The 27,684-nt window shown below is 36.9% G+C and overlaps 2 protein-coding genes across 4 annotated transcripts in view; both read right to left on the bottom strand.

Annotated features, from left to right (window-relative positions):
* LOC124153468 (choline/ethanolamine kinase-like) overlaps nt 1–9,775 on the bottom strand; it is a 35,025-nt gene extending 25,250 nt beyond the window's left edge. The window contains exon 1 of the mRNA XM_046526637.1: nt 8,656–9,775. Within this exon, the coding sequence (XP_046382593.1) occupies nt 8,656–9,098 (443 nt within the window). The 5' untranslated portion in view covers nt 9,099–9,775. The remainder of the gene's footprint in view (nt 1–8,655) is intronic.
* Nucleotides 9,776–20,719: 10,944 nt separating this feature from the next.
* LOC124153467 (lachesin-like) overlaps nt 20,720–27,684 on the bottom strand; it is a 32,705-nt gene continuing 25,740 nt past the window's right edge. For 2 of the 3 annotated variants that reach the window (XM_046526636.1, XM_046526634.1), the window contains exon 6: nt 20,720–27,000. In XM_046526636.1, coding sequence (XP_046382592.1) covers nt 26,876–27,000 — 125 coding nt within the window. In that variant the 3' untranslated portion in view covers nt 20,720–26,875. The remainder of the gene's footprint in view (nt 27,001–27,684) is intronic. The other variant, XM_046526635.1, reaches the window with a different exon arrangement.

The raw sequence follows: 27,684 nt of genomic DNA, 5'->3' as shown, positions 1-27,684 counted from the left end.
GAGGAGAAGTGATTTCTCCGTGCAATAAAAACGTGTTTCTTTTTCATATGCTTTTTCATTTCACACTAACGCAATACGCTAACATAGTTAGGAAAGTACATTTACTCAACTATTCTCGGAATGCGCTTTAGTGGGGATAATCACTTCGGTGTACACAGCAGCAGTTCCACGCGTCATATTAGATAAGAATAGTGGTTATTCACTCGGGAAAAATACTTCGAGAAACAGAACACCATTGCCAAAAGCAATGGATTTCCTATTTTAAATACCACTGGAATAATCCACTGGATGGTATTCTTCTGCTGCACGTTCAACGGGATACTCACTCAGTACATAAATACGAAAAAAAATTGTTCTTGAACATTTTAAACACACGATTTTTTTTGACAACGCAACCTCCGACTTTGTCAACTTTATGAGAATGAGCAATAAGAATGTTAACTTTTAAGCACAACTGAGCTAAAAAATTCCATCTCTTAATTAACAAGCTATGTCGCTGATACATCTATTTTTTACGCTCTTGTAAGCATATTTTTCCTCGTATAGCATATGGTAAAAATATGCATGCAATACTCAAGGTATTTACCCAGATTTATAAATCCCTTACATTTTATCTCACGAATAATGACTTATGATAATCTATCATTAATAATCGACACGATTTAATTATTCTTTGATTGCTCTAAAACAGCCATTTTTAAATTATAATAGTCATCTATAAGGAACTTAATGATTAAATAGTTTTCCATTACGTGGAAAAATTAAAATTAGACTGAGAAAAATGTATATATAACAACAGTGCGTTAAAGTTTCGAAATATATAATTATTAAAAAATGAGAAAAACTGGATAACTCTGAAGTTTTTCTTGATGCTATCTTTTTAACATAAAAACGTAATTTCCAATAGAGGAGATTCCTCTTTAACAAAAATTAATCGCTTGGTCGGCAAACAATAATCGGTTCATCTATTATTCGGTGCAACCAGAGACAAATACCCTGCCATTGAAAAGAAATTGATGGTAGATGAACTCACTTGTGGAAATCTATGTAGAGATCGATTTAAAAAATCATTACTTTTTAACACTTGTTTAATGAGTTTCCTTCGGTTTAAAAACTTCAGTTAATTTTAAATTTCAACTCATAGTTGGTACAGAGGCTTCCGCGATTATTAAATTGATAGTTGCTTTTCGGGTTAATGCTGCGTTGACTCATTTTGGTGGAAAAACTAATAGTTGTTTGAAAATGAATTGCCAAGGAGCCGATACCGGTAATCAGTATGTGCTAAATAATAGGTGAGTTCGTTGTTATCTGCTCAAATTAACTGCAAGTATGCTCCTTCTAACGCTCAATTCCCATTCCATTTAAGTGCTAACCGTCTATGTAAGCCGCTAAATCTTTGGCAAGGAACATTTCCGCGGCATTATCCTGCGATGAATCGGCCTTTGCTACTAATATAAGGCGTTTAAATATCTCATCGCTCCAAAGTCATAACATTGATCATTATCAAAATAATCCCTGGCACGCATCTAAATACTTTTTTTAGCTTCTAATCTAATATCCGCATCAACAACTTCGTTGCATGATATTAATTATTTCATTGGTTCCAATCCAACTTGCTCCTCAATGAAACTACCCATACTAAAAATAGACTCACTAACTTGTTCTATTTAAGAGTGCCACACCACTACGTTGGGCCGCGTCGGATGAGCATTAGCGTGAGACCACGCTAACTATCTGATTCTAGTGACCTATTCGCCATATATCCAAGAACACGCTCAGCTACTAGGAGACGGATGTCTGTTTTTAGAAAGGCCGTGAAGTTCGAAATAGCCTCTACTTTTCCCCAATGACTTTTGGCGGGAGATCCAATACCGTCTAGCCCTTTGTTAAGAACCACGATACATGAAGAACGTCAAGGGATAATCTCTGAACTTTGTACTCTGCAGCGTAATCCCCGTCCGAGACGACTTAAGAGCTAGTACGGGTCTAAAAAGAGAGGAATTGGCGATGTCACGGAATCAAGGGAGACTTTCCCGCAAAGATTGCCCTTTCATCTCCCCCAAAGGAGGAAAAAGACTAGGCGCACGGATTAATTTCCCCATGGGGACTCTAATGCGTTTCGTTGCAATGAGCCCCAGCTTACTGCCTCGGTTAAAGCAGCTTCCGAATATCTGGGGAGCCTTCCTACGTATATTGCCTTTTAAAATGAGGTAGTTGGCTTTCGATCAAAATTTTCTCCATGGATTTTTGACTACAAAAACTCCCAGAGCAACTCATAAAATACTTAGTTCACATAACATAGCTAAGAACGTAGTAAATTTTATAGACGCCGAAGGCAGACCTTAATAGCGAAAACATTTGCATAATTAGCGAAAAAAGCCATTGGACTTGACTGGAACTCAGCCTTGGATCAACCGATTTCCGGGGTTTTCATCCTAGACGCTTCAAATGAACTTTTTGCGACGAATTCATTTCTTTGGTGTTTTTATCTTTGCATAACTGGGTCCAAATCCACGATTTAACTCGGAGTAAAAGTTTGATCCTAGACAGGTCAAATGAATTTTTCGCTGCGAATTCATTTATTTTCGTGTTTATATCTTTGCGAAACTGGGTCCAAATCCATGATTTAATTCGGAATAAAAGTTTCATCACAGATATTTTTCAAAATATGTCTTAGTTTTGATTGATCGTCGTACAAAAAATTGTGCTTTCCGCGATGAGTATATTAAAAATTGCGTTCTGTTAAATAACCGAAAGATTCTGTAGGCCGTTATGATAATGCTTGTATAAGGAAAGAACTGAAAACACTTGAGTTTTCAAGGATTGGATATGGTGAAATAATCCAAAGGCTGCCAAATATTAAGCGTTTCCAAAATAAATTTTTCGTGAAATTAAATGGCGAGATAATGTGATATCAGATCCACTCATTTCATTTACTTATACTTCATTTCTGATTTGTGTCCGCCATTAAAATTTGTAAAAGAGAAAACAATAATTTATTTTGTTTACCTTCCCTAAATATTTATTATTAGGTATTAAACTTTTGATGCATTACTTGTATGAAACACTGAATATAATCTTTCAATTTCCAGGGTACACATACCTGAAGTAGGCCTTTGTCGGTGTTTTCCTGAATCTCAAATATGAAAATTTTACCTCACTATTGTGAGGTATGTTTTTACAATTGGGACGCAGGAAATTTTCAAAAAGGGTGCTCTAATGTGAGTTTTTCAAATTGATGGCGTAACTACTACCCTAAGAAGAAAAACGAACGGTTGAGCGATAACGATACCCCCTCTCAACGTCGCGTCGCCTGTTGCGTTATAAATCATCATTATTACAGAGATTCGTGCAAATTGACGACCATCAGTTGGCATAGTCAATTTACATCATAAGAAATATAAAACAATGTGAAACATGAAAATATTAAAAGACATTAAAATCTACATTAAAATTTCATAAATCATAAGTGAAAATGCGCACTTTTATTATATTTATTTTCGAATGCCAGCACGTTACAACGCAATGGTTTAAACATCCCTATATAACCGTGATTCCATTCAATAATTGTCCTTTTTACGAATGAGAACTTTTTAGCGCTCATTGTTCGTGGCCTTGTGAGTATGGTCACTTTTTTTTAGAAATAGTTCTCTTAGGGTTCTTTTCGAACCTCGTGATTTGTTGACGCATTAAATTGGCCATCCATCGATTCATCTAAGACTCCAGGTTTACTTCCACCATATCCCCAACCCCTTTGTTAATCCCAGTTGGGAAAATAATACCGATTTAGTGATGAGGAAGTGCAAATAAGAATGGGAGAAAAGTGAAATCTTCTAAAAGTCTTATGGGGAAGACGGGACAACATCGTCGGCTACATCATAGGGCACGATGAAGGCAATCGTCGAAGGACAGTCGGCCGGGAAGAGGAGCAAGGGAAGCCCAAAATTAGATACATAGGGTAGGTTATTAGGGATATAAAAGAGAAAAAATACTTCACAGTGAAAAGGTTATGAGACTGGAGAGCGGAATGGAGAGCTTAACCTTACTTTCAAACAAATCTTAGGGTAGTTGACGATGGGGAAATAACTGAAATGAAATTTAGTAGAAAATCAGTTAATAATATTTCTCGAATATTTCCTTGGCATTTCCTTCTTTGCTTATAGTCATTCATCACGCTATCCACCGATGGCTATATATATCCATATATTTAAAGAGTTAAATTGTGATAAAAGCCGCGAATAGAAGCTATTCTTCAAACGATAATTTTAAGTGTGCCCCAATCAGTCATTTATGATTCTGGGAGAATCAATAACTAAAAAAAACATTCGAGCCAAATCATTGTAAAATATAGATGAAATATATTATTCTGGTCGGGCTTGTGCCTGCTATAATTAGAGGCACGCAACAGAGGGAACATTGCATATGAAGCATGTTCCATTAAAATTAACATTATGATTTTACAAAAAAATTCGTTTCTCCATAAAATCTATGAATCAGCAATACCAGCACCAGGGTGCTTCCACTTTACTTTCTCGGACCGTATCTAATACCGTTTTCAGTGTGGCTTCGTCCCTTCTGGAAGGAAATGCCACCCTCCTTCGACGAATTTTAGTGACTTCGAACACTTCGATAAAATAAGACGATAAAAGTCGGATCAGGCAAAACATAAAACAAAATTCTCGAACATCAAATGTACCAATACGATTATAGAACTCCCAACGGCAATAATTTTCCCAGAAAAAAATCTCTTGCCAAGAAGTAAGGGCTAGAGCAAAGTAGCGTAGGAAAAAGTTTTTCATGAACAGTGAGCAATTACGACGATGTGTTCATTTTCAGAGACACGGAGAGTGTTTATTAAAACAAAACTAAAAAAAACATCGCCTCCAGCAGTCGGCTGACCGTTAATGGATATCCAACGATACGCCCTTATGCAACTGGAACGATTAGGAATCCGATCAATACGTCGAGAGAATGGCAAAAAAGGGAACTCAATTCTTTATCGAGTGCAATGAAAACTCCCAAGCGGCAAAATAAATACAGATAAGCTGCAGAAGCATTGGAGTCACGCCATTAATTTATTTTTTCTTCCAGATGTGAATAGCGAGATTTCTCTCTCTCTACCTCCATCCGAAATCGCGAGTTACCTCGACAGAAATTCCATTTGAAAAACTAACCACCAATGCGACTTCTGCCAAATGGAATCTGGAGCAAAATCATCATGCAAGTTCATTCCAGAGGGACAAAATACGCCGCATTTCCGCCGGAAAAAAGAGCTCGGAATGTTCGGGAGAGACCACTGCAACGTTCGAGATATTTCTTCGTCAGTTTTTTTTCTGGATATTTACCGCGAGTATGGCAAGACCGGTGAAGTATAATCCTCCAGCAGAAAGCAGATAAATAAAGGGAAAAGGAGAAGCGGATTTCATCGCCATGACTAGTAATTTGATCCCAACCCGCCCAACAAACATAAGTTTATATTAGTTTAATTTGAATTATTACTTGGAAATCATTGAAATTTTCCAATGTAAAGATAAATTCGGCTTTCGTGCAGCAGTTTTTATAGTCATTTCGAAATTATTGATAAATTCCCAAATAAAATATAAATCTCACTTTCTCCAATCAGTGTTGATTTTTTTCATTTAAGTTGAGAAAACTTAAAATATTTGAAATGACTATGTATAAGCCTCCCTGATCAATGTAGCTCTTATCTCATGGTTTTTATTCGCACATCAATAAAATGAAAATTAGACTGCAATATTCCGAAGCAACACTTACTCATCAAAATACTTTAATGAATAGTTTCTTATATTGAGAATATAAGTACAGTATTCGATTGATAATGACTATTAGCCGTAGCAGTTGTAGATAAAGATTTCGGAGAAAATTGTATCAAATACTTGAAGTACACAAGCATTCATATAACAGCCAAAACATTTAAAGGGAATTACAACTCTTCCAGCTGAGCGGATATGTTTCTGAAATGGCTGATTGAACACAACCGTATTCTAAAACTAAGAAAATATTTTCGTTTCATTTATGGTCTTCCCTCTAATATGGATCAATCACTTTTACCAATTATCAATTTTATTAATTTCAATCACCAATGATCAGTACACTGACAATCAACCAGTTAGGACTGTATTCTATCATAGAAGAAAAAATGTCTCACACCGGATGATTTCAAGTACATATTGTTTACAAATAATAAAGCTTTCATGTGATATCAATGTTTAGGTAAAATTTATTTGCCCAAAAATTTTACAAAAATATACTATCGATTAAAATGGGGGATCATAAAATCCAAAAACGGAAATTTAGACGCGATAACGCGTAAACACGATAAACATTCCGTTGCTGATAAATAAAATAAAAGCACAGGTCCCTTCAATGCTGATGCTCCTAACTTACTTTCTTGGTCAGTTGTAATCTTCCAATATAAAGCAGCATATTTTTATCTCCTACTTTTCCCTTTATCAATGCATATCCACATACTCCCCGATTTTATAATTATCGGTAACTTTCATCTAATGCCGTGAGCATGCGTGACTTGTGTGACAAGTCCCAACTTATCTCTAAATTTCTCAACTTCTTGGTAGCAGCCACTGATATAATCATCGCTGGTATCATAAAAATTACGATATGGTTAATTCTAATACGTTCTCGCAAGCGATAGACGATCATCGGCATGTGGAATAACGTCATGAGATGTTGATGACTCCGCCCAAACCGTCGGCCGAGAAGGGCAAGGCTAAATACCTTGACCTTAAAACAGTCACTCTGACTTCAGCAATATAGGATGAAGTGATTCTGTGGAGTTTGATCGCATCGAATCGAATATAGCTTTCGTATATGGATTAAGAATTTCTAAGAACATGGTGAGACAAGAAACTGATCTTCAGATTAGAGAGAGGATTTCACATATTTTTATATTTTTTATTCTTAGCGCACGAAAAAATGAAACTGAACGCCAGTGGTGAGCATGAAAGTCTTCACGAACAAAATAAATTGCTAATTTGAAATATTCAACGGCACTAAAGAAGGTTTTTTACCTTTGGTGAAACTACAATAGAGTTAATTTAGTTGGTCTGGGATTAATACATTAAATACGCAGCGGTCAATGGGTAATAACACCTAGCAAGTAACTAGAGACTAATGAGTGAGGTGCAATGGCCTATATAAGCGTTACCTTATTCTGCATTTATCTCAAAACATTATACAAATTGAGCTTGTACCCTTTGGGTTCTAGTGTCCTCCGTCATGACATAAATAGCTTTTAATATATTCCAAAAACATTTGTTTTTCTTCAATTTAACCGATAATTTATTTTCCCATACCTAACTAAAAATATTTAGCTAATATAATATTTGCAAAGAAAAAATTGAAAGCCAATTATAAAATACTTCATTATCCCTCATCATAGAATTATATGATTTAGTTGAGGGGTAATGACATTTAAAAGAAGAAACTGACGTAAATAAAACACTATATACACGATAAAATTGAATAGGAAAACATGGAAACAGCAAAATACGAAGGACTGTCACTTTCCGATTGAAATTTGACCGCATTATAGAAAGAGTCATTGCATTGCTACAATATTTCCCATGTTGGCATTGCTGATGGAAATTTGAATATAAAGTGGACTTATTGGGCTTTCAACACTATGGTATTAAAATATTGATATCAAATTTACCGACCGATAATAATGCGTAACATCCAACGATCGATTACTGGGTGAGGTGCATTGACCTAATTACGTGCTGATGAGACAACGATAAATAAACTACTAAAAAATTTGTACACACATCATTGCATTAATATAAATCCTACCAATGACTCCAATTAAAACTATAAATCAATCCATCAATAGCTAATATCGTTTAATTCTAACTAATTATAAAAGAACAATATAGCGAGTTCCAATACGAGATAGAAATTTGTCTTATAGTATATTCCAGAAATTCATTGTGACACGGGCAAGAAATATACTAGCGATAAAATGTAAACGGAACATATTCAAGGACAAACCATAAAAATAACCATAGGACATTTAAAAAATCGAATCAACGCATTTTAAACTCTTGATCTAAGAATGCTTTTTCATGGCAGGACCTAAGAGCTACAAGCGATAATGGGGGTAAAGAATGCGGCAACTACATGTCACTAATATTTTACAGGCTAAAATTTTATTTTTTCATTTTAACCCGTAAAATACAATTAAAATGTTTCTAATAAACAATGAAAGCACTTTCACAGCTCACCGTACAGTATTCGCTTCCAAGAGACCAACACTGCTATCGCTACCGAATATTTTTTTTTTCGAATTCGGCTATCGCTCAAAAGAACCGATGCGAACTATTGAGTGGCCCACATTTCCCAGCAATGCGGTGGCATCAAAACAGCACGAGGAACCACCGATAAAGACGCCAGAATATCGAGCGGGTTCCGATGATATGCCATTGGAGCACCGTCTCCCGACACTGTTTTGGACGGAGGCGAGCCTCGGAATGACCGAAATGGGTCGTCGTAAGCGTAACCGCCCCTTTACGGCTCGAGCCGGGGGTCGCGCTCTCCCGCTAGGACCGTCCTTGACCCAGGGAACGAAGGGGGAGGCGAGAAAAAGCAGATCCACGCGGGCGGGCGGTCGCTACTCACCTCACTTTCCTAACGATCAGCTCCTCGGGCGAGATCTTCCTCCACGCGCCGTGCAAGTACTCCCGGCACAGTTGGTACGCCCGGGCGCGGATGTCGCTCGGGTCCGCGCTCATGTTGACCGCGGAAACGTCCTCGCACAGTTCACCACAGTAGAAAGCACAAACGCCTCCGTCGCCACCTTTCTCGCTTCCATCTATCTCGGCGACTAATCCGTCGGCGGCGGGGGAGCCGGCCACTGGGACACCGCCCCCCTCGCGCGTTTCGTCGACGTCACCGGCTTTAAGGCCTCCCCGGTTCCCCTCCACACCTGCCGCCAATCTTACCACCTCCTCTGCCCCCTCCGACCCGCTCAGGGTATGGAGAAGCTGTTGTGGGAGGGGTTGGGGCGGTTCGTGGATACTGTGTGGGATAGACTGCACAAAGCAAGGCTCGGGCCCAATCATTAGCACGAAGGATGTGCGCAGTAATGCCTTACCCTGATCGGAATATCTCCCACTTACACTGGTTCAAGAGTCCAATAAGGCACGCGTGACAGAAAGAAAATCACGGCACGCCTAATCCAAACCCAAACAAAATTCTTTCCGAAAAATTTTTCCTAATCGACGGCACAAAAATAGGTGCACTTTTGATTATAAATACTACGGGTATAACTACAAGGTTTACTCGTAATATGGGTGGTGTCTCTGTTTAATTCATTCAAAAGGGAATGATCAATCAATTTGTATGGGAAAACAAATCAATACATCTCGATATTCTACCGGCAACAATGGAAACGATGGATGCATCACGTAAACAGATACCCAATCAATGAAAACTTGAGAGAGAGATAATGTGACGACCAAGTCCCATGATTGCCGAGGAATGTCGAGAGGAATTCGAACGACGCAGGGAATTTCGGTTTCGAACGCTGGCGAGGAAGGGATGCGGACGTCGTTGACTTGAAGATAGCGACGAGGTGCTTCGTAGTTGACTTAGCCTCCGCCGGGGCGTGACTCAACCCAGAGTCGAAAGTGAAGAGTTCGCAGGAATCGCATACGGCCGCACCTGCATCTATCGACGGCGCCGGACTGACTGTCCCACCCCGGCGGCGCGGGGACTCCCGAGCGACGCCGAGCAGGGAGCGGCAGGAACGTGTGGGGAGGTGGCGGCGAGACGCCCGCCAGACCCCTTCCGTCCGCGGTCGGTCGGTACCGACCACGCCGTAGTATTAACCTCTGGTGATTTCAAACCCTTGGGGGGTAGTTTACCTTCTGTTTGGCACGCAAAAATTAGGGGTTTGATACGTTTCCTCGCGTGACGCTATTAAGAGATGCTGCGTGAGTTTTCCGAGCGAGTACAGGAGAGGAGAGAGGGGAAAAAGAGGTTAGTCGTCACGGAGTGCCTGGATCAATAACTCCACTCTGCCTCGCTTTCCTCCGTTCCCTCCTCTCCTCCAGCCGAACCCGACACAGTCGCCGCTTTTCCTACTTGTGAGTGAGGGAAAACCCTACTCTCAAGCGGACTGTTTCATCAGTGTCAATGTCAGGATTCATTTCACTTCTTTGAAGCGTGATTAGTAGTGCGTTCGCAAGGTGCGAGGCGTATTGTCAGTTGTCACAGCGGCGTAGAAAACCTCCCATTAACGCAGTATACCGTGACGATTCGACGGTACTTCTCATGAGTTCTATGGAAGCTGTCGTTGAATTGTGCGAGAAATAACTGATTACAAATGAAAGTCATTGGGGTTTAGTGTTGCCCATTGATTAATGACATGGAGAACAATTATAAGAACAGTAAAGGCACATTAATAATAATAATAATAATACGTCTTTATTGGGCGAGATCGGGACTAGAAAGTCCCATCTTCCATCTAACCCATTACGGTTGAAACGATGAAGTCCATCGCCAATTTCCCTCCGACGCTCAAAACGTCCGTAGTTTGCCTTTTAATTATCAGTAAATTACCAACTTTATAACTGCTCTCTCCTTTTAGAGCTAAAACTACGGCTGTGTACGGCTTCTTGTTTTAGCACTTAGCTATCTAAGTATACGCATTAGCAGTTGTTGTTGACAGGCGATGATATCTTGCAAACTAACCAGCTACATCTCCAATACAACGCGGATGCACAAATGGTAGTAATGCAAGCGTAAAGAGTGGGGTTAAAAGCTAGCTGACCTTCAGCTTACGCAGCGGCTTGCACCTCTTTTTGTTTGTGCTAATTTTTAAGCACATTGAATTCTTCTCTGGATGAAAGCCGGAAGAGAATTTTTTGGCACTAACGTTTCGACTGTATGGGGGGTCATCGTTGTGGAGAAAATGATTATCTACTGGAAAATGATGGCACAGGAACCCGGAAAAACGTGGGAGTTAAAAATTCTCACCCGGCTGTTATTCATTGAGATAATTCCGAATTCAATTAATAAGGACAAGTAATCACACAGAGACTTGTAACTGTATGACTTATACCAGGCGTCATAACTCTCCTCAGTAGAAAGATGTGAACTTAATGAAGTCGTTATTCCGGCTGGCTTCAACCCAACGTCATTATTTAATCGCCTTCATACTGAACATAGCTGATACATCAACCCTCCCCGACGCCGTTATTGAGTGAAAGTGGCAGTTTATTGCTGATTTTTCTTTGCGTAAAAATTCAATATTACTAAGGATAGGTATAATGATCCTCCTCGTCATTTTCGCATTGCAGTAGAGCCATCCTTTTAGAAAAGGATGTATTAGTATATCAAATGAAAGACTCAATAATATTCGGAGCATGTATTTTCCATTGAGGTATTAATAAATAAATCAAAAATTTAAAAACTAATTGGACCTTCCTTAGATTTTATCTCTCGTATTCATTCACTAAAGCCTTTTGAACTCCATGCGTATGACCTACGTTTTTCAGGCTCTAATTTCTCAAGTTTAAAGGCCATGAAGAAGAACGAAATAAATTAGTGCTCTCGGGAAATACGGGAAAATGAATTTGAAGCACTTGAATTACGAGGAGAAAAACTTCAAGTGGATTCGATCAATGAAATATTTTCTATGCGATACACCTCATTAATGATTTTCAATCAACCAAATCCATCTGTTCCGTCCCGACAATACGCACATTAACTACAGAAATGGTATTTTGCAACATTTTATGAATGAAGTTGATGAAAGATGGGAGTCAAAAAGACGAGAATAATAATATAATAATAATGTCTTTATTTCACGAGCGAATATACGGGTCAAATGAAATGGAAGTCCTCTAATAAAATCACAAATGTCCATCTTGCCAAAGAAAGTTAAAGGATGATTTCAAATGGATCCAAAAATGAAATACCTCGCACGTAAAGAGTCGCTCGTTGCCGGCGGTATTTGAACAAACACTCAGCCGTTCAAGAGAACTGCATGTGAATTTCGACATAAGGCAAATTTTGAGGTCGCTTTCGATTCGTTTTCGCCACTTCTCGCTGATGCTGCGAGGCATTGTGTCCAAGCCCAATCATCCGCGATATTGAGCGACTTATAATCAGCGATTCATTGCAGTAAATGGTAAATTCAATCACTATGCACAAATGAATAGATATCTTGTTTTCTATTGCTGTATTTTTTCATATGTTCAAGAAATTCAGCAAACGAAAAAATACTATTTTAAATGAAAGACTGATTAACAACAGCTGAAATATTCTTTGCTTTCCTTCTGCATCCTTTCATGTGATTCACGGAAAACAGCTGATATAATATTATGAATACTTTCTCAGGTTTAAAAATATTTATTTATTTAATGAATGCAGTCCAAAAACAGCAGGAGGACAATTGCAGAGGACTCACAATAACAAGAGAATAATTTTCAAATATCAAGCAAAACGTAACCAACAACGAACAAAATAATATTCGACAGTATTTACAAATAAATAACTAAGAATGGTAGTCTTCATCGGGTGGTGCGAGGAGTAGGGGGAAAATTAGGATCGAGATGGTGCAAAATGGATGAGGGATAAAAAAAAAAGATCAAAAGCTGGAACACATTTGGAATAAGAGTTAATGGAAGAAGTCTGAATAGAAAATAGCGTTTAGAGACAGAAAGGCACAAAGGGGGTGAAACAATGAAATAAGTCACTCGACCTCGTCGTGCGCGAACAAGGTTCCTACAGTCTAAGAACCTTGGTGCGCGAAGGAACACAAAGCGGGAAAAGAGAAAGAAGGTCAGATGAACTGTATTTGCCGTCAATAATATTTCTCCTGAGTCTCCGAGAGAGAAATAACTAAGAATGGTAGTCTTCATCGGGTGGTGCGAGGAGTAGGGGGAAAATTAGGATCGAGATGGTGCAAAATGGATGAGGGATAAAAAAAAAAGATCAAAAGCTGGAACACATTTGGAATAAGAGTTAATGGAAGAAGTCTGAATAGAAAATAGCGTTTAGAGACAGAAAGGCACAAAGGGGGTGAAACAATGAAATAAGTCACTCGACCTCGTCGTGCGCGAACAAGGTTCTTACAGTCTAAGAACCTTGGTGCGCGAAGGAACACAAAGCGGGAAAAGAGAAAGAAGGTCAGATGAACTGTATTTGCCGTCAATAATATTTCTCCTGAGTCTCCGGTCATTGCAATCCTCATGAGGATACGGCGACCGGCTAAAGTTGCAATACCGAGGGAGAATCTAATCTTATTGAGGGAGAAGTAACGATAAGGTTTGAGGCGGTAGCGGACAACAGAAAGGAAAAAATTCAACGGGCGTTCCAGGAACTTTAATCAAGAAAGCGGCGGAGGAGATAATATCGACTAGGTCGTCTATGTACCTACAACGCAAAAAGTAAAGGCCCGAGGACACTCCCTTGCGGAACTCTTGATGTAAAAGGTGCCGTCAAAGAACGTGACCCATCTACAAAAGTTTGTTGTTTTCTATTTGATAGGAATCATGATAAAATAGAGAGAAAGTTACCATGGGTATTATAGCGATTCTCCTGTTTGAAGAGTTAGTGATTGAAGTGTTAGTGTGAAGAGTTAGTAATTTATGAAGCTATGGCAAAAGCAATGTAGCATACATCCAGCTGTGATGAAGTCTCAAATGCGTCAATGCAACGTCTGTGCAAAATGGACAGATTTGCAACTGTAGATGATCCGGGAAGGAAGCCATGCTGTTCATCGGATATAAATGGAAGAGAGAAAGACAACAGACGTTGATGAATGATGCGCTCACAAATAGTTGATAGAATTGGCAAAATTGAAATAGGACGGTAAGACTCCATGGAAGATTTCTTTGTGGATTTGAAAAGAGGGAAAATGCTGCCAATTTTCCACAATGAAGGAAATTATGCCGTTGGAAAACATCTGTTAAAAATGATGGACAGGTGTACAGCTAAGGAAGGAGCTGCGTTTTTTAGACACATCGCGGCCAGCTGATTGAACCAGTTGCACGATAAGTTTTAAGAGATTTTAAAAATATAAGACATTCATCGGGAGTAGTGGAAAGTGAGGAGAGAGAGAGTGGGAACTAACACATTTAATATCAAGAACAGGGGAAACCTATAACCTGATGATATAGCAATGTTATGATGATATAACCTGATGATTGAGCAATGATAATTGACTCATTGAAGATTACATTAATTGCGAATCAATCTGTATTCGAATGAAATTCATGACCTTAATTCAAAGGCAATGAATTAGTTTGTCCTACGCAGCATTTTACGAATTGCCATTTGATGGAATGATACAGGATTGTACGATAGGTTTCTTTTGCCTTAAGTAATGCTATTTTAAATATACCCATATGATCCGGTTTTCCCTTTGACATTGTTTCTGTTATAATTTTTCAATAACATTGCTCACATTGAAATATTTTCTCACTTTCCTTTGCTTATATCCCAAATTGACCATTTTTACGCAGATGAATGGAAATCCATAATAGGCACCACACCATTTTATTGATAGTCGTCTAAAATAAATTATTATTACGATAATAAAGAGTGACCCTTAGACTCGAAGGACTCTTGACCTATTCCATAATATGTAATCAATATAATAATAATCTGTATCAACCTCGAGGTTGTTTGGAGAAGGAAGCTAAAGCTCCAGGCCGCCCACGGTGGAAATGCAAGACGCAGTTGCGTCATTCAGAAAATTTTGGTTGGGAATCAGCAATTTAGCGGAGAGGGGTTAGGAAAATACGTCAAGGAAAATGATTGTTAGCTTTTACGGGAGTGCTCCACTATAATTCAGGGGAGGGCATTCCTGTCTCTTCCATTCAGCTTTTTAAAACATCAAACTCAATGAAAATAAAGGAATATGATGGCTCGTGGAGGAAAAAAAGCTAAGGCCGTCTCGACCGAGAATGATTGGCGTGAGTGGAATCATTCATATACCTCGGGAGCAACATTACCAATGACGGGAGAAAACGGCAGAAATCAAGCGCCGTATAGCACGAGCCAGACTATGTCCGTAACAATAAGACCGCTTCCCTGTCACATGTCAAGACGAGAGCATAAGACTGCAGAAAAGGAAGCAATATTTGAAGAAAAAATTGAGCGGCCAGTAGCACACATGAGGCCAGAGACATGGACTATGGAAGAATCCGATCATAAAAGAATGTAGAAGGTGGTGCTGACCAGGGGCGCAGCCAGGAATTAAGGCCAGGGGGGTTTCAGGCGCAACTAATACTTGGGGGCTTGTGGGTATTGCATACCCGCCAGGGTAAGCGGGAGGTGCGGAGGCCTTCCGCCGGAAAAAATTAAGATAAATGGTTCAAAATGGTGATTTTTACGGCCTTCTGAGGGATATTATATTACACACACTATTCTATAAGATATATTAATCCGATTAAGTAAAATAGATTTAGCTTAAAAATTTCTGTAAGCTCTGGTTTATCCCTCAAAACCCTCCCTCGCAAAAAGTCGCTGCGCGACTGGTGCTGACGTCGGATACTAAAGGTCAAATGGACGCATAGGGTGAGAGAGGAGGAAGTATTCTTCAGACTGGGAGAAGTAAGGGAGCCCAATACGAAACCAAAGAAGGACCCGGCGAGTAAGCCATGACATGAGACATAGCAAAAACGTAAGGAATTAAATGGCGGGAAAATTGGAGTTAAAGTCCCCCCCTAGGAAGACCAAGAAATAAAGAAAGACAAGAAAAGACTTATAGGGTCAGATCCAACCACGTCGTCAGAAATTTGCTTTACGGGGGCTTCGGTGGAATGCGGGTCGCCGATACCGATATTTTGACTGATGTCTACTGAGGTGGGCCATCATGGCAAATGAGTCCAGGTTGTCCGAGGCAGTCCCTCATCAGACCCTTCTCGTTCACTCGCATATTAATTCGCATCCTTCGGGAGCGACCCTACGCAGCTGGTGGGGCTACACCTAAACTGACAGCGTGCAGTTCATTAAGCTTTGTAAACTTTTCAATATGCAAATTTGTTCGCGTAGCCATCAAATCAATTATCTCGCGACAGGAAGGAGCGTCTTTTGATCGACTCCCTGCGATAAAAATTGAGGTTTCTAAGAATTGCGTGGGGAATAAGCTTATCAGACTTGCCAACGCTGCTACGTAGGCTGTAAGATGTAAGGGGCATTTTTAGAGATGATTCAAAATCTTTAACGCCTACCGTCACCTAGATTAGAGCCAGAGAGCAAACACTCAAGCCATGGGTTGCACGTGCTATAATTTTTATTCCCGAGCATGTAGCTGAGGGAAGAAGTAGGGTGAGCAGGTAAGTTGGGCACCCCTAGGTTAGTGGAAGGGCTTAGGCAATGCTAGATAGAAAATTACATTGTAAAGGAAGAGAATTAGATTCAACGGGTGTAAAATTTTTTACTTATAATTAAATTATCCACTTGTTTTATGATAGAGGGCCTCTACAGTATTTGCTACATCACATGAAACACACGGTTCAAAAGTGATGCATCAATAAGTATCTACTGCAAATTTTCAAATAAAGCTGCAAGATAAATTTCATCCACAAAGATAAAAATATTAATTACCTAAATACAAAGAGGACAATTTTCCCTTGTCATCTAAGAATGAGGAGATCCAAGTTACAGATGAAGGCCTGAGTACAGAGTTGCTCAGCCATTCTTGGGAACCGTCTAGTCGATAATTCTTGGGAACAGTAATACGTAACACCAAAAATGGAATGGCATTTACAAAGGAGGACTTCTGGGTGGGTTGGAGTCAGGCTCATAAATGCTCTACACAGGATTCTCCACTCTCATGGTTCCATTGATTCTCAGAGGTTGCAATAAATAGCGGTGCTCCAGTTGCTATAGAGCAGCGGTTCCCAAACTGGGGGTCGCGACCCCCAGGGGAGTCGCGGGCCGTTCGGAAAGGGGTCGCGAGATGTATACGAATAATAAAGTGAACTATGTACTTAAACTTAGACAACCATTTTTAGGGGGTCGCGGCTAAAACTTATGGGCTAAAATGGGTCGCAGAAAGAAAAAGTTTGGCAACCGCTGCTATAGAGCGTTACACATTTAGTTGACAGTACGGGCCTTATGGATAACAGTGTTGCCAAGCTTCCGCTCCGCCGACAGGCATCCTAAAAGCGTATGCAACCACAGATAATAGAGCGCCAAAATGGTTTAGTTCAAAAAGGAGTTAGGGATCGCACGAAAGACGGCGTAAATTAAGGAATTTTTTTTGCGTAAATTACAATACCTTTGCTGCAATATAAAAGAAAAAGTCTTTTGTTATTTTATGTATGTACTTATTCAATGCACAAGCTGAATAATGAATAATCTGTAATGTAAAAAATAATAATAAATTGAAGGATAATAAAAATTATCGCCACTCCTGAATGAGACAAAATTTCTATTCCTTCCATATTATGCAATGTTTTTTGGCTCTGGCTAGTATTACATGAAAGGCGATGTTGTATAAGACATCATCAATCTTTAATTTTTCAAAATTTTCCCGTACTTGGTTTATTGTAAATTAAAGATCTCTTTTCAAGCTGACATCTTCAAAGCTAATATCCTTAATGTTCTCTTTCCTCCACCTTGTAGTAAGCAAGGATTCCAATTTCCTTGAGTAATAAGAGGCATTATCTACCACTATAATTGATCCTGCGGGTAAGTTTGCAAGAAGTGAGTGCTCAAACCATCTCCCGTAACACTCGCCATCCACTTCTTCATGCTCATCCATTGAGTTCTTTTTGTACAGAAACACATTCGATGCTCCTTTTATGAACCCATTTTCCGTTCCTGCGTGTATAATTGCAAATCGTCCTCCTCGGGAAGTGGGGGCCAAGCCCAGTATTTAGTCCAGCAAGGAAAGCTTGACGCGGATTTTCTAATTGTTTGTTTCGCAAACTAATGTTCACTATTTGTCCAACATTAATCCAACTTTCGCCTGTGAATACATTTGTCCTGTGTTCGCGACGATATTTTTTTAGCTGCCTTAAATAATAAATTGTGCCACTAACAAATAATATCATTTCTTTCGATAAGGATGATTCTTTTCCCTCTGCGTTCGTACACGAAGCCTATGTCCAAAAGAAGACGATATAGTGTTGTCCTTTTGTAATCTGGGAGAATACTATCCATATTTACCGAGTTAAAGATGGATTTTAAAGTCGGAGGAATATTTTTCACGAAGGATTCATATACTTTCCTTCTAATTCCCGATCTCACAAAATCGTCGAAAATCACTGCTCTCGAATTTTTGTAAGGCTGTCTAATTTCTTTAGTTTTTGAATGAGTTACCAATGGACCACGGGGGCTTTTCTTTCTCACTCTGTAAATAGTGGACTCCTAGCACCCAGTAGCCTTCGAAGCTTCTCGGCAGGCCTCACTAATGCTGAGAGATTTCCTTAAGTACGAGAAGACTTTGAGCACCCAACTGTCTTTCGCGGCTTATAAGCTTCTCACCTTTTCTCCTCTTCTTTGTATCGGACATATTGATTGGGCGTGTTACAGCAGAGATAATGGTAAAACACACTTCACAATTCTCAAATTCAGCAAACCACACAACACTTGTTCACCCCAAAAAAATGCAATGACAAACTGAACGCCTTCGTAAATTCTTCCCACGGCCCCTTCGGCCAGGGTCGATTCTGGTGCAGGTTTTATGGCACCCTATGAAAGGAACTCAGAAAAACCAAGGCCCCCTTTTGTAAAAAGGCGTGCACTGGATGGGGTAGTGTTTCGCATAGATTATGAGATATTCTCTTTCTTGGTTTCCGCGATGGGACCGAAACACCCAAGGTGATAGCGTCTTATTTCCAAGCCGCTTGCATACTTTCGTGTATCAATGTATTCAGATAAAAACACTGCTGTTACGACGTATGACTATTCTCTGTTTAGGATATCAAACGAATAGATAAATACATTTCATAGTATGCATGGACAAAAAACTCCTTTTCCGCCCGAGAATTTTCCCTCTGCGCGCAAGAAAAAGCAAGAAGCCCGGCCCAGCGGCGCCGTAATATTTTTTCTTAAGATCAAAACCTTGTAACTCGCTTCAGAATTGATGTAAGTTAATGATTTTTTCACCAAAAATAACTTTGTAGTTTTCTTTACATTTGATACGCAGCATATAGGGACCTACGACGTAAGAAACGTAAGTTAGTAAGCGACTACTTTTTACCTTGCAAAAATCAAAACTTTTCTTGTCCTAAAGGGTGTTACGTCGGCATAACAACATTTTATCTCAATATTTGTACAATTGGTGAAGACCTTCGAAGAGAAAATGGTGTGAAGAATTTTGTGCGGAAGATTCAATTCAATACAGACAACGGTCAGGCAGAAATTGCGAGAAGGAGATAAAGTAAAAAAATACACGTTTCTGACGGAAATTTAAGGAAATGTTTTTTATAGCTTTTGTTATAATTTTTATCGAAAAACTATTGGCACCAATGAATGCAGCATCTCTTCCTACATTAAAATGCTATTTTTAATTAGTGCATAACGCAACATTAATTTTCGTGCTGTTATTGACAACACCGCGCTCCTGGCCTTATGGAGATTAACATGGGAAACGATTCTCCATAAGAGCCCATACTGTCAACTAAATGTGGAACGCTCTACAAGTCAACATGCATATTAGCCCGTAAGGGATACGCTACGTGTTGAATGTAATCACTCATTGCTCAAGCTCAATTAATTAATATTGAGATCAATATCATATCTAATAGTAAAAAAAAGGAATTGAACATTTACAAGTGAAATGTACTCCCTTCAAACCAATCAACAAGTACTTGTAAATGTGGAATAGTGGTTGCGGTGCTAGAATACCATTCAGTAATTCCATGATCAATTCCCATCTGTGGTAATTTTTTTCATAATTTCCTTCTACAAACTTTTTCTTTCGCAGAAGCCTGGTATTCACAATTATATTCATGATTTATGACTTAATTCTATAATAATTAAACAAATTGTTTTTCTTCATAAATCCAATGCTATGAAGCATAGATTAATGTATGTACACTGAAAATACACATTTTGAACAAACTCATGTAGATAAGGGGGAGAGGGGTGGGAGTCGAGCCAAATCACATCATAACTCACTTGGGGAAGGTGGGGGTCCAAAAATCACCAAAATCACCTCCAAAAAGTAACTAATGGACTAAGTGGGTCAGTAAGAAGGAAGGTAAAGATTAACAATCAAATATTAAAACAATGCTTTGATAGGCTACATTTGCGGGCTTTTAAAACATTGGTTATAAAAATGTCCTCAAACATGTGGATGTGAATTCCTTCCTTAAAATGTGACATCAAAAATTCTGTGAGTTCCAAACCCTCCATTCTGAAATATGTATCCATTATTCAACTGTTTTTTTATTAAAAAAAATGCCCAAAAGGGTACCTTTTGTTTGAGAATGAAACCATGTATACAACTTTTCATTAAATCATTTCTTTGTGGATTTTTCGCATGATTTTGCATTGCGGGTGACTCCCGTAAAAAGTTATCACCATGGCTAGTCCCAGTATACTTTATATTAGATTATTTGGTATAGGAGAGGGGGAATGTTGGAAATTTTTTCAATGAAACAGTTATCTACACAAAACATTTCCCACAAGCCAGTTTTACCTCAGTAATTTCTCAAAAATAAGCATAATTTGAATAGTGCGAATAAACATGCCAAACTAAATAATCATCAAATAAGATGCAAAAGCTTTTATTTCCACTCACCAATATACAAAACTGGCATAAGAACAGACACCACATTTAAGCACTATTAAATTTGACAAAGAGATAAGTTTTCTTACAACAGTGATACAAAATAGTAGTTTCAAATATCAATCAATACCATTATGAGTATTATATAAATATGGATTCCATACAAATATTGTTACAACAGGCAATAATCAATTTACAAATATGCTGGACCTTATTTAGTAATAATAGTTTAAAAAAATGAATGGTTGATTACCATGTTTGAAACTACAAAAAACAAATTCAAAATATTTGTGCAAAAGGTGATCATATTGAACATGATATGAGCCAGAGTATGAATCTCTATGCAACATTTTGCTCTCATCAATGCAGCAATTTAGTCTCATTAAAAAGTATTCTCCTGTTCAAAAACATAGTGAAATATTATGCCTCGACTTCAAATACTTTACATCATTTCAATTATTGCAATGGCAATTTACATATATTCCTGTCAGATATGTTTTTTCCAAAAAAGGTTTCTCAACATTCCACATGGTTACATCAGGTACTTGCTAGAAAATTCTAAGAAGTCAATTTTAAAAGTAATGGTTAAGAAGGAGTAGCTTCAATAGGATAATCACACAAAGGAAATATATGCTATTAATGAAAGGCAGTTTAATATGAAGTAAATTCCTCTATCATACCCATATAGGTATACTGTGAAAATTATTCTGGCAAGATTATTTATCACCATTATGTTATCAGCTAATAATGAAATGTTGCAATCCAATTTACCCAAGAATGCATATCACATTATTTTAATAAGATTTACTTCAAGGTTTATAAATAGAGCACCACAAATTCTTCATAAAATGTACAACTCAATGTATCACTGTATAACACATAGAGTTCTACACTGAAGAATATGTGGAAATAAATTTGAGCAAGACAAATTATAGGCAAGATTCTTTGTTAATATGCATTTCTCAGTGCCTATTATGGCCTAAACACAGAACAGAAAATTATTACGAATTATATTCACAGTCACGCTGTAACTGATTTTCGCTCTATAGTAAAATTTAGACACAGTAATCATGCAATTTTAAGTTTAATAATTCTATTTCCAGTTGATGGTTTGAGGCGTTACTGAGTGGAACTTACTCATGATGAATAAAAAATTAAACTTTGTTTTTTATTCATTCTATTTCCACATATCTTAAATATAGTCAATTTCTTAAAGATAAGGACACAGAACATTTTAGTACATAATTCCTTCTTATATGCCCAGGCTAAATTTTAAATTTTAGGGCACATCCACAATTTTGGAGAGGTAATTCTACACAGTAATAACTTTCCTTCCTCAGGATAAGTCAAAGTGTACTATTTAAAAAGTGGTAGAATACTTGAACTGCTTTTACATAAATGATATCGCAATTAAAAATGCTGCACAATTCATCACTAAATTTTCTTGTTTACATCAAGGTCTAACTGCCTGATTGACAATTAATGACATACCTGGTATAAAACTGTACTAAAAAATAAATAGAAAATATGAAAGGGACGGATAATAATCATGATGAAGACATCAGCATCTTAAATGGCCTACTATGTAGCCTAATCACAAAATTTTATTCCACAGTTCACCTACTGATGTAAAGCATATAGCATTAGAATCAATCTTTCACTTTGGGAGCAATAAATTCAGATTAAGATATCAGACTTAAGAAGAGTGAATAATTGACATTGCAGCAACAATACTTCTTTTATCCAGTAATGGTTGAAGCACTCCCAAAATTCTTCTGAACCATGGGAAATCAAGATTTTCTATACTGCAATATTTGCAATACAATTTACGACAGGTTCACTTAGGAATAGTTTCAAAAAATACTCTTTATACCACATGGAAATTGCAAAGTAATTAAAATCTGCTAATACTACTCAGATGATGTTTCACCCAAAAAATAGATTCTTAAATACTTCTGAATATGTATACCCTTATACTACGTTGAGGGATTTAATTAAGTTAAATTCAGTAAACATAAATTGACAATAAATTTCATTACCAATTTAAAATAAAGCAACAAAATTTGAAAACAAAAATTTTCAAATTATATATTTCCATAAAATAAAAAATGTGTAAAACAATTAAGAACTTAAATAAAAAAATCCAACAGCATTATATGCTTCAATATCACATCCTAGTATCACTTGTAATTTATGTACTTTTTGATATTGTGCCCACAGTAAATGCCACTACATCTATATAATATTTCATGACATTAGAGGTAAGACTCTAGGATTGTTCTCAGATAGCCTTCACCCATCTTTTACTTTCCGTTAACAGCAGAGATACTCCCAAGGAGTATACACAGTTATATAAATTATATAAAAATCAATATGCAATTCCTCTATTGCATTATGAATATTTTTAATCCCTATGAGCAGTTATTCTTTATGGCTATATTTTGCCCTTTCCCAAAGATCTACAACCGGCTAAGTGTAGAGAAATAATGATTGCATAAAAGTCAAATTTCTTTGATGCACATGTTGGTAAATATTTATTTATAATTATTTTTAATATGCCACCAAAAATAAATATGTAAAATACTTTTATACTAAAACCTATTCCAATAAAATTTTTTCATAAAATATTTAAGTTTTTCTCAAAGATTTACATTTGAGAATATTCTTCCACTAGGCACCAGATGATAATTCTAATGCTGCCAATGGTTCAAAAAATGAAATGTGTTTTATTTTTAAGGTGTGTTTCCTCTAACATGTCAGATATAATTCTGATTAAAATTGGCAATTGATGTTCAGTACATGTTTTGCCCATAGTCTCAAAATTGACTGTTGATGACCAAGAAGTTGTCGTTTGTATAGGAGTTATATCTGATTAATGTCTTGAAAATAAAAGACAAGTTGTCTTTCAAAATGTTGAAATCATGGGAAAATATCACCCGATGAAATGTCTCATGCACATTATTAAACTATGCATAGGTGAATAATAATCATATTTTTAAAAATTTTCTCGAATAGTTATTTTGGATTTAAATTATAAGCTTGACTAATTAAAACTCTTTAGGAAGAATAAAGTTTCATCAGTTACACCAGCAACTTTGATACACTTCTTGGAATAAGAATTCAATTTTATGCATACATCAAAAAGATCTTACACTTTTATTGGCATCAATTCAATCCATTTTTTTACTCACCACTTGATTAAATGAAAATGTACTAATTTAATAGGTGTAAGATAAGTACATAACATTCTGTTATATTCAGATGCAGTTCCGACTACATACTGACCGATATTCAAGTAAAGTTATAGAAATACACATTTGAGTTCATAGGCCAAGTCTATCATAACCAATGTAAAATTGCATTTCAACCGGGAAACTAAATTTCTTACTGAGAACAATCTTAGAGCAACTCTCCATGAATAAATAAATGCCTTTAATGAGAATAAATATTAGGCACTCTGTGCTTGAAGCAGATAGTGCATAAGTATAATATCATAGTTGAACAATTTAAATAAAACTCTAAAAAGCCTTCTGCATAGCTCCATCCCTACTGAGCTTGGCATATAACAAAAAAAATAACTTCATAAAAAATACCAAAATAATGATTAACTATCACCAAAAGCAACAATAATTCTCCCCAATTTATCATAATGTAATAATACATAAAAACTAAGATATATATTAACATTGCATTTATAAGATTAGTTATCAACCTAGCTGCCTTATGGTGCAGATGAATATTAAAACGAGTATATTGCTACATTCTAGCCAAGAAACAGGAATGAAGCTGAAGGAGAAAAATAATAACTTCCTAACCACACCCACTAAATACATGTTGATTGTTCTATAGCATTTCACAGCAAAGGTTTATCAATATGGGGAAGAATTATCATTAGATAGTTTTTACTTTACAGGAATAGAAACAGCAAATGCCGACAAATCAATAATACAAACTTGAGAAATATCAACATCGTACAAAGAAAATTCACTACCGCAGTAACACAAACCAGTTGGCAAGTATAGGTTCATTAATCTTACACATTTTTTAAGGTGAACTACAAAAACAATCTATGTCTATACTAAGTATTTCTTTGGCATTATAGATACAATGTCTGACAATGAGACTCATAAAAATGCAGTGAAGGCCCAGGAAATAATCAATTCCCCATTGAGAAACATAAAATTTTACATGATTCTCATTCAACTAATTTGCACCATAGTACAGCTTCCATTAAAGAAAAGGTATGAATTACCTAATCGATTAAAACAAAATCATTGCCATAAGACAAGCATCAAACTAAAGTATGAATATGAGTTAAAAATGCATGGTGATATTCTTCAAGCCACCTTTAGAACTCAATGTAGTCGAGAGGAATTCAAAAATGTTGATATCTTGTGTCACCTAGTAGGTTTCTCTCCACCATGCTATCTGCATCTCTCTCATGATTAAATAATATGTATAATTTTTAAATGGCATCTCAAGTAAGGATTATATACTCTTCATTCAGATAAGACACATAACATTCAATGTTACAGCTTCATGCCAGGCATGTCTTAAAAAGGAATAATGAATTATGTAGCACATACATTCTACAATGAACTAGAACCCAGTCCTGACTACTGCAATTGGCAAAATATTAATTAATTTCCATTTCTAACTATGTAATTTTTACAGAGACAAATACCAATAACAGAATCATTCTCACCTTAGGCAAATCTGAACTGAGTGAAATTTAAGGGATTAATTAATTAAATAATTACTTATTCCATGAATGAAATAAATTCAAATTCCTTAAAAAAGGGCTTTTTTAACAGCAAATAAATAACGTTTGTTGTTACAAACTGAAACACATTAGAGTCCTGATTATTAGCCATTCTATCAGCCATTCAATACATTATCTGCCAACAAATTCCTAAGTTAGTAAACCAAGCACTTCACTACGGTAAATTCATTGAAATAGGGTCAAAAGATGCAGAGAAAGCATGAAAAAGAAACAAAAACTAAAATTGCTGAGGCAATGGCCACAAATGAATTATCTGTCTATTTTAATTGTACATTTGAGCTTTCCCATCCATTAGGAAGGATAATTAACGCTAAACTGAAATATAACTATGTACAGTATAGTTTTATAGCTTGTTGGGCATTCCTCTCTTCTATACACTGAGCACTGGGTGACTTGACACTACAAAAAAATAGGATAATGTTGCAAAAGAGCTGAACAGCATATATGTATATTATGGCTTTGAAATTTAAAACCTTTAGAAGAGCAAAATCAAGAGAACACATCAACCAAGAGAACATATAAGGATTAGAACAAAGAACAATCATAACTGATACTTGCTCTGAAAATTAAGTTACATGATTCATAACTATTAGTAATATAAGAAAACTTTCTATAACAAACAATTGGTGCCTATCACTCGCATCTTTCTTTCTGCACAGCAGAGCGATATACTGAAAACAGGCCCAGACATCATCATCTGATGTCTACAACTTCCTCAAAAAGCAATACATACTCTGACAGCAGTGATATGGCAGTCAATCCACCACAAAACTTATGTATTTTTTCAAAGAGTAAAACTATACCTCACGAGAATTTTGTCAAAAAATGACAGTAGAAACCAGGTGCAGTAAATAGTATAGCTACTTTGTTTTTGAGAAAAATGCAATAAGAACAATGCATGTCATTCAAATTATCATATAAGTTTAAAAACATGTATAATCAGAGCATAGCAGGTTTTTTCAGCAGCAAATAAAATATGATGTGGGAAAGTACCTTTAAATGAGTAATACCTAACACAGAAAGAAAACAATCAAGGCTTCTTAAAACCTACAGCATGTACAAGATCTCATCTTTATATAATGAAACCTCCCCATTTCACAAAAGACATGGGTAAGGTCCAGAGACCGTCACAGATAAGTGTAAATATGGCTTATTAAAGCATTATCTGGGTAATGCGCAATCTATTATGAAATGTGTCTTTCTTGTTGCTGATGAAATCAGCATTGTGAGCATTTGAGGAATGTGAATCAACACTGGAGAGGAATCCCATGGGTAATTACAATGCACAAGTGCAATACAGGGGTAGTTACCAGGTGCATGATTTGTTGACATGATGCCTGATGAGTAACTCACAACTAATAATTCATCCAGATGAAGTTCATGGCAATGAAAACAATAAGATATGTGCTGGTAGCAACCTTCACCGCTTCGCCATAAACCACCAGATCACAAGCAGGAGGGCACACAGGGATAATTGATTCTGAAAGTGAAGCATTAAAATGGATTAGAAAAGTAAATAAAAAACAATTCTTCAACATATTTGAATCACCAAGCAAGATAGAATTATAATGTGTTATTAGATAAAACAGCATTGCTGACCAGGATAATAGGACATAACGGTAAAAATCAGGGGAAGCGACCCATGCAATGATAAAAGGGAATACAAATTTTAATGTTTACGCTAATATGTTGGAAAACGTAATGCTGGAACATTAACAATGGGCTCAAAACCTAATAGAGCTCAGAATTAAACAACGATTTCCTAATTTATCAAACTCAAAAACAACCTGTGTTGAGTTGCAGTCTATTAATGGACGTGAGATTTCGTCTTCTTTGAATTGTCTTATTATAACACCAGAGAAGAACATTCTGATTGAAAACCACTCATTTTCCCTCATATAAATTTTTTTTAAATCCATGAAATATGTCCTCTAATAGTCTCAAAAGATAAAAAAAACGGGGCAGTCGTGGGACTGGCCGACAGAAGTGAAAACTGAAATAATTATTATCCATTTATTTTTTATATAGATTTAATATTATTAAAGAACTAATTTTTCCAGTAATACTCATTTTTCAACAAAAATTGAAATTATTTTTTTCAGCAAACTGTTTATTATTAAATATATATAAAAAATACAACGTGTATGAATAGAAAGTAACATCA

Source organism: Ischnura elegans, chromosome 2 (genome assembly GCF_921293095.1).
Source record: "Ischnura elegans chromosome 2, ioIscEleg1.1, whole genome shotgun sequence".
Lineage (NCBI taxonomy): Eukaryota > Metazoa > Arthropoda > Insecta > Odonata > Coenagrionidae > Ischnura > Ischnura elegans.
This window is presented reverse-complemented; position numbering and strand designations above follow the sequence as displayed.